Source organism: Micropterus salmoides, unplaced genomic scaffold, assembly GCF_014851395.1.
Source record: "Micropterus salmoides isolate LMB-PRFRI ecotype aquatic unplaced genomic scaffold, ASM1485139v1 Ms_hic_scaffold_2, whole genome shotgun sequence".
NCBI classification, from domain to species: Eukaryota; Metazoa; Chordata; class Actinopteri; order Centrarchiformes; family Centrarchidae; genus Micropterus; species Micropterus salmoides.
In genome coordinates, this window is record NW_024041150.1 from 43,638,329 (window position 1) to 43,647,229 (window position 8,901).

Sequence of the window (8,901 nt, forward strand, 5' to 3'; positions counted from 1 at the left end):
TTACCTGTTATTTTGCAGACCCAGCGGTCGTCTAAGACACAGTTTAGAGACTTGAGTCGGCCGAGACAGATCTTGTGTTGGTGGAGGTATGACATCCCTCTGGCGATGTCTGTAGCAAAGGAAAACCTAGCAAAGTGATAGCGATTATTTATTTTTATTACCCAAACTAACCTGTTTCATTGTATTTAATGTCTTTATTATTAGCCCAAAGCCCAATTAAAAGTGACAAAAGACACTCTGAGTCAGTTTTAATTAAAGACTGTGCATGTTTGTGTGAATACCTGAAGCCCCAGTTAAGCGGGATCTCCTCGTTAAGAAGAACATCGTTTATGCTTCCTTTTGGGCAGTACTCTGTCACTATGGCAACATTAGGCACCTCAACACACCCGCCAATAAACTTACACAGGTTGGGGTGATCGAGCTCCCTGGAGACGGAGAAAGAGAGTCAAAATACTATATTTGAAATATGAGGGTCATAAGAGGAAGGATGATGAGTGTGTGTTACCTGACTTGTTTGACCTCCTGTCTTATGGTTTTGGACAGAGAGAAAGTCTTTGTTTGAATCATCTTGATGGCCACCGTCCTACCATCGCTGGAGAAGAAAATACATTTTATTGCAGGATGTTTTCTAAAAAACTACCAGCCAGCCGTCTCCCTCCATCATGGAAGACTCATCTGTTAATCTACACCAACTTGAACTAGAACCAGTGTCTTGATGTGTGTCTGTAGATCTATTTAACCAAGTGCTCAGAGTCTGAGGCTTTGTTGTGGTCTAGGAGTTTACGGCACATGTGTATTGACCTCAGTTTGATTCTGACTGGGGTCTGACTTTGTTGTGTGCCATTCATCTTTATCCCCTCATGTCATCTCTGTAGTGTTATCTCACTACTAATTAAGACATAATATGCCCTAAAATATTTTTTTAAATAGTGAATATTCTGAGTATTTTGACCATGACTTTCTTCTTGCAGTCTGTTTTTATTCTCCCTTAACATACAACTACTGACTGTAAACACAGACTGTAAGTGTGACAATGACAACTGATAGCAGAACTGTTTTTCTCTACAGTTTCTGTCTTTTTTCCTTTTGTCTTTGTATGTTTATGAAATGGATTCATAAAGTCTCAGTGGTGGCTTAAATTACTTAAAAATTTTCAACTCGCTTGGAAACTCATCCTGCAAACCTCAGTTTGCACTGAATTGCATCAGCCTTGCCTGCTCAATGGCTTTGTATCACTATCCATCCTGTCTGAATACACAGTTAGGCAAAACAAAAGTTTCTCACGACCCCAGCAGTTAGAGAGTAGTCAGTTTGTAATCTTAATTTTAGTGTTGTGTAGTTCAGTTTTGTATTTTGATTTTTAAGGGCACAAATTGAAATGCCCAACAAGTGGGCTTACTTATCATGCACCCCACTACTGGGCCACAACAACAGGGGCTGGGCTTTGAACTTGAATGTTTTTTGGAAACAACTGCAATAAGTAAAGTATTGAAATAAGCACTGTTTTAGTCAGTACCACAAGTTGGTACAAAGAATTGTGCATTTTATCTGCGATATTATCTCACTATTTCAAATAAAGCCCAGTCCTAGACACAACTCCAAAGTAGCAGCACCAAAAAGACTACTGCTGTGTTGACAGCATGAATGAGGTTTAAATAGACAGACAGATAGTCAAACAGGTGGGCGTACTATATCCCAGTGCAGGTGAACATTGTTTTTCGGGTCCCTGGTTGTATATAGGAGCTGAGAGCAGTCATGCAGCTGGTGTTACTGTCGCTGTTCCCCACTGGTGCGCTCATTAGACTGCCCATGGTCATATGAGCTTCCTGATCTATATAGAGAAAGACAGAGAGACGTACACTTAAAGTAAATTGTTTCTAATAGACCTGTAAAGACATGTTTCAGACCTGTTTAAACCAGTTTAAGGCAATCTGTTTTACACGTGTTCAGTCCATCAAGTAGACATTATCAAATGGCTACTTGATGCTTGCTCCAAAAGCGAGTCAGTCCTCACAGACCCCCATGTTAAAATTCCCTACATTACTGTAAAAACAAACATGTTGTCAGCCTGGTACAAAACAACGGTTTTGGTCTCTATAGCTAGTTTCCCCATTAATGACAACTGCACAACCGGGTATGACGCTCCACCTCTTTGCCCACTTTTGGATTACCCGGGAGTTAGGAGAGTCAGGCACTGCCAAGAAGTTGATGGCTGGAGCTGAGTTCATGTCTTATTCAGTCTATTGTCAGACCTGTCATGTTCCAGACCAGTGTATACCAGTTCAGACCTGTTTCAACGCATTTTAAATCAATTTCAGATCTGTTTTGTGCAGTGTCAGACCTTTTGTGACCAGTTATAGTCCCTCACCAGTTTACACCAGTTTCAGAGCAGTTCTGAGCTGACTAAACTAGTTTCAAGCAGTTTAAACTGGTCCTATCTGGATTGTCACAGTACCTTGTTTTATTGTAGTGAAGTCGATGATCCAGCTCTCGTCCCACAACAGCTTCTGTTTGTGGTACCTCAGCCACTAAACAAGACAGATTTATTGATTTTTAGTCTTTTTAGTCTTTATTTTTGAGTATTTTGCTGGGTTTCTGTTAGCATATATGTTGTGTGCCTCTCACCAAAGCAGACAGTATGAAGCAGAGGCAGAGCAGGCTCAGTGGCAGGCTGATGGCCATCTTGGTAGCCGGGGTCATAGGGCATTCACCACAGTCGGCTGGACAGGTGGAACAAAGCTCTGCCTCCTCACAGACATCATCACCACATACTTAGAGGGGATAAAAGAAGATTAAGGAGCTACTTCCCTCTTTTCTCTTCCACTTATGTCAACACAGAGTGGAGAGACTGCTGGAACAGTAAGAGAAATATCATTGTATTAACAGGGTTCAGACCCCACGCTGATGATAGCTGAGATCCCAGTCGGTAACTGTCCCCTGCCTTTTCCACACCAAACCCAAACCTAAAGTTAACCACATGTAAACTCTTCTTATACCCAAAGATAATGGTCTTTGGTAAAACCTAAACACCACCATTCCTGACCTTACATATAAAGTACCTAAACTTGTTAGATAATACTTAAACATAAGCAAGAGATTGCCCCCGGAAAGAATGGGATTGTGGACAGGAGAATGACGTTTAGGGAACGTGGGCTGCCACTGTGATCCAGATCCAGGCAAATGACGGTTTATCATGGTTACACTGAGGTCTTTATAAATTAAACATTTTTCCCCATGTGATCTATGACATTAGCTTTTAGCTACCTTTTGTTGGTCAGATGACCATTGTATTTGTGTCTAGTCATGCTAAGAAGTAGAGAGGGAAGATACACCAACATAACCTACCTACAGCAGGATGCACGGTGCTTTTGGCCTCAAGAGCAACCTGCATGCGGCCGACTCGTATGTGAGCGATGAGCGAGGTTAAGCCAGGATGGATCAGAACCACCTGAAAGACAGAGTAATGGGTTTACCAGGTCACTTACGAAAACCAGCCAAGGATACAAAGGCTGGAATTTAACATCAGAGTAACTGAAACAAATTAGTGAATCTGACTTCAGGAGTTTGTCAATGCAATCAATCAATGATTGCATTGAGCATGAGAGCTAGAAACGATAGTGATGTAAAATAGTGTTTCATCTGCATACAGATTAAAGCTGGGGTAGCCAATTTATTACAGAAGCATTTTTGATGCATTTAATTTGGTCCAAATGGAATGATTGATTGGGGGAGTGGCTTTGGATGGATGGATTGTTTCAGTTGGATACTTTCAATATCTAGCTGTCTCTTGCTAGTTTCTCCAACGTGTAGCGTAGGACATGTTTCAGTGTGAGAGGTAAGAGATTGGATTTTGTGCCCGTGTAGTCTGTGGACTGTTGGACTTATTTAATACTTACTTCTACTAACTGTTACAACTGTTTCATTTAATTTCCCACCTGTATCGTTTAATGCACCCTGTCATACAAGGAGAGTGATCTCTCTTTGAATTCCGCCGACTAAGATTTATTCCATTTATTTGTAGATATTTGTGGAGAGAGCTTTGGCTGTTTTGAAGCCGTAAAGCCAGTTGAGAAATTGTGTGTGAGTGCGTTACCTTGGCAGTCCAGTTGATCTGTGTCATCTTGCCAGAGGTTGAGATAGTGTGAGTAAATATTTTTCCGTCGTCAGGAATCCAGGGACCACAGATGCTCTCTGATGTCTTAAAGTATTTTTAAAAATAAAAAGTGTATTAGTCTTTAAAATGTAATTTAGTCAACTTGTGGCACTTTAAAATAAATATAAGAATTTGCTGACATGCAGAAGTTGAAAATAAGTACATTTACTCCATTACTTGGCTTCAGTACAGGTTAGCAGTTCTTGTACTTTACTCGAGTATTTCTACATCCTCTACTACATTTTGGAGGGAAATGTTTTCAATCTATGACATCGACAGATCAAGTTACTGGTTACTGATTCTAATTTACATTCAAGATGAGATATATTATGAATATTATGTTATGCTTTTTTAATAAATTAAAATAATGGGAAAAAGCTTCTCCAGTACAAACCAGGTTCTATTAATCCTTGAGTGCATTTACTAATTATTTTATTGATAGTTTTAATGGTCCCTGATGGCATGTGTAGATTGGTAATGGAAATTAAAATTTTTCTTTTATTGGAATCTATTATTTATCCATCAACACAACATTAGCATTAGCAACATTAATACATGGGAGCAAGCTGTTGTTTGTTTGAAACAATCCCAAAGTTTTAGACATCGCTACAACTTCAGAGTTAGGAAGACAAATTAACAACATTTAAAAAATGAAAAACCAAAATATGTACCATGTGTACCATTGGACACGAGTGGATGTTAGCGTGATGAATGCAGCAGTTTTCTCCGTCAGCATCTTTCCAGTTGGCGGGACAGTCGTGATGTTCACAAAATCTCCGAGCTGCTTCAGCGTTTACTATGGAGCTAAACACATATACACATCAGACCACCTCATGCAGGATAAGGTCTGGTTCTGAACTAAAACAAGTATAAGTCTGGTTGAAATCCAGTATAACTAGATGGAAGCCAGTATAACGGATGTATTAACCTGTTTGTGAAGATGTGTTTTTCAATGGCCCAGTGGTAGAAAGCATCCTGAGCAGTTACCGAGTACGTGACACTGAACACTTCACCGACCTTCACTGTCTCTGGAGGACGGACCACCCAGGCCATCTCCAGACCTGGGCGATCGACATAGAAATTAACCAGGAAACAGATAAAATGAACAGTTTTTAATTCAGTCATGACTGAAGCTAAAACATCTCAGAAAGCACAAGTGAGGTTAAAACTGAGAAAAAATAAGCTTTATCTCTGTAGTATTTACTTGTGTAGAAGCAGAGTTTACTTGTTGGTTCACTGGAGTAATTATGTTCTATAAAGGCGAGATGAAATTACAAACTCATCAGATCTGTAAACAGAACATATTAACTTCCTTCCTGTAGTGAAGTGTAAACCAGCAACAGCAAAGACAAGATAAAAGGATGATTGGAAGATTGGAAGTTCACATACTCTCACTAGGCTTTTCATTTAATAGCTAGGGCTGGGTATCAAATTAAAACCTAAATAACGACGTCGCATTGAGCATCAAAAACAGTGAAGTACCGACAGATGGCATCAAGTGCTTGGTCACATTCTGAGACTGTTTTCTGATTGTAAATATGGAAGCTATTCAATCGATATATTTTAATAAGGCAAATTATTTACTTTTTACAGAAGCATAGGGAAGTAAGCATATTAAAAAAGTAAAAAAAAAAGACAGTAATATTCTCTTAACTAAGATTCTGGAAAAGAATTGTTTTAGTATCGGTATTATACTGGAACTGAAATTTATCAACAGCAAAAACACTACCTGGCCGTGTTTGTAGCTGCTGTGTGCTCTTTAGACCTGAAATGTTTTTATATTCAATATAAACCCAAACCAACCACGTGTTAGTCTGTCTCCAAATACTGTCTGACTTCCTGTCTGCGGCTCTCAGCCCATTGGCTCCTACTGTAGACATGCATCTTTAGAAACACCTCATGAATATACAGTTATATAGTAATTTCCTAAAACAGCTGTTCACTGTAGTTTTTAATCAAAACAAATGAGACAAAAGTTCATTAGCTGGGGACTATTTTCAGCAGCGGATGAATCCACATGTGGTGCTTTAGTGAATTGGGACGGTGTATGTGTGACTGAGTCAGAATAAGTTACAGCGGTGAGCTCATGGTGATGAAGGAATACGTCGGCCAGTGCAGCAGCGAGGCTCACTGATGTGTTTTAGTAGTTTTTAACAACAATGGAGCTCTATGGCTCAGAGGGAGGACAGACATTCACTGTTGGTTTGAGTCTGACCATGAGATTTGTTGACAAGATGAGATCTATAGAAGATCACCAGACTTTAATCTCTCAGTCACTTGTTGAGTATCAGGGAGATCACAACACGAGCACAGACTGTAGTTAACAGATTCTCACCTCCACAGTCGATCATGTTGTATTCATTGGGTTTGTCCAGAGGCCAGCAGTCGTACTCGCTGTTGTCCAGGTCGTGCCAGCAACACGTCGGACCAACACAGCAAACACACATCTGGAAGCAACACAACACAACCGAGTGAAACAACAAACTAATGACTCATAATGCACTAATAATAACCTTCCATTAGCACACACATAATGAAACATCTGGACGGCTGTGTTTAGAGATGAATAACGAACCTAACTTTGACCAGCATAACATAAAAATCTGAATTTGGCTTCATGGATTTAAATCGGACAACAAAAGAGAGGGAGAGACGGGTTTATGCAACACATGGTGTCACAAAATAACACACATTCAAGCCAATAATGATACATTCAAAGTATTTTAAATCCTATTTACTGTTTTCAGTGTAAAATAAATGAGCTTCTTATCAAGAAATCAAACATCTGTAGATTCATGTAGATTAATAAAAAACTGACCAGGATTTTAAAAAAGGCAAAACCTGTTAATTTTGTTTAAAAGCGTTTCTTTCTTCATTTATATTTGTTATTTGTAAAATTTTCCTTAAAATTCACACAAACTTTGTGCTGCATTTGGTGAGCTGCTTCTCTACAACCTGCACGTTTTTTTTTTTATTGTGTTTTTATCATTTTGATAAATAAAAGACCATCAGAAATTAAGTTCTTCAATATAAAATGCACATCAGGCAGCATCAGGATCAGCGTTCCAGCTTTGCTTATAATAACACAAAATATGGCCAATTTACAAGGTGAAATTGTTTTCTTTAATCAAATGATCTGAGGAATAATTTAATGGGGGAAAACAAACTAATATGACAGTTAATATCACAATAAATCCCAGTTTTAATAAATGAATTAACACACTAGATGAGTTAAACACAGATGTTGGATAAGAAGTCTTACCCAGAGCAGAAACCAGAATCTTTGCCTCTTCTTCATGTCGCAGCTGAAGGACAGACAGGTGAACAGACGAGACAGGTGTTGGTGGGCATCTGCAGCTTCTGAGCTGCTGAGTCCAGACTCAGTGATGAGAAGAGCAGCTGGAGGAAAGTGGGGGGTGGTCGAGAGAGGAAAGAGAGAGGGAGATGGATCCAAACATTTCCACCCTGCTGGTCAAAACTGAACATAGCTGACTGTGATGTTCGCTGCCCTCTGGTGGTGAGTGCTGCTACTGCACTGGTCAATGACAGCTTTTACCATTTAAAAAAAAAATAAAGCCAGGGTAAGATAGGACTTATTGCTAATCATTGATCCCAAAGCTAGGCTCAGAGAGGACTCATAAATTGATCTTGAGCAGGTGTAAAAGTGAGGACCACCTAAAACAAATGCAGCTGCTAAAGTTCAAACAAAATACGTATTTAACAAATTCTCAACTCTCTGTTAACCAGTGTGTCAGAGAACTGACTAGAAATAAGAGCACACAATTAGAAGAAAATTAATAAATACTGGAAAATGAATCGACAGGTTTTTGATTTCCAGCTTCTCCAATGTCAGTATTTTCCTGCTTACTTGAGTATCTCTGGGAGAAATGTGATGAACAATTCTTCACTATTTTATGACATTTCAAAGTTTAATTCTGAAAATGGTCAGCAAATTTATGGATAATAAAAATAATTGTTAGTTGCAGCGCTACACAAATTATTAAATCCTTCCTTCATATAAGCACTGGTTTTACTGGACTTAATGGGAACTTGGAGGAAACAGGGTACATATTGTGGGTGAAGGCCCCATCAGCCAATTGTTGGCTCCCTGAAGTCGATCTAAAATATAAGAACAGGATGAGAAGATTGTGATTGTTTAGGTTCTTGTAGCAGTTAGTGCCTTTGTGAACTCATGTTCTGCTCTTTATTCTGCAACACAATCAAATCAAATGTACAATAGTAAATTGCTTGTGCAAAAACTATTCACTGTTGTACATTTGATCTGAAACCAGCATAAAGGTCAGTATAAACACAGGGGCCTTCTGCTACACAGCCGGACTGATTATCCTGGATAATTTTGGGTATACTGCATAGCCTAATTAGGATAATCAGTTTAATACGTTTAAATCTAAACTTAAATTGTACCTTGGTCACTGTTGCTTAACTTGTGTCTCCACTTTTGTTTTTACTCCTAGATATTTAGGCTATTGCTCTGATTTTAAATGTCTTTTTAAACAATAGCTCTTTTTAATTATTCCTTTTCATGAAGCCACCAAACATGCTATATAATTTAATGTTCCTTACCTTACCACTTACTGCTACCACTAATACTTTCATCATTAAAATAGCTGCTTTCCCAAAGTCTATTTGTGTAATTATTAGTTTGAATAGGCTACGTTACTCTTCTTTAATTTGTTATTGAGTATAACTAGCTAACTGTCATTGTGCTATTGTTGAGTAAAGGCTCT

At 38.8% G+C, this 8,901-nt stretch overlaps 1 protein-coding gene across 1 annotated transcript; it reads right to left on the reverse strand.

Moving 5' to 3' along the window:
- Positions 1-4: 4 nt before the first annotated feature.
- Positions 5-8,437, reverse strand: LOC119911590 (atrial natriuretic peptide receptor 2-like; the record flags this gene model as incomplete). The annotated part of the gene is given in 12 exon segments (XM_038730501.1): positions 5-126; positions 282-425; positions 506-592; positions 1,690-1,831; positions 2,456-2,528; positions 2,626-2,771; positions 3,346-3,448; positions 4,094-4,198; positions 4,825-4,957; positions 5,082-5,214; positions 6,489-6,600; positions 7,416-8,437. Coding segments are annotated over 12 exon segments (1,336 nt in total), but the record flags the coding sequence as incomplete, so codon positions are not given.
- Between the last annotated feature and the right edge of the window lie 464 nt (positions 8,438-8,901).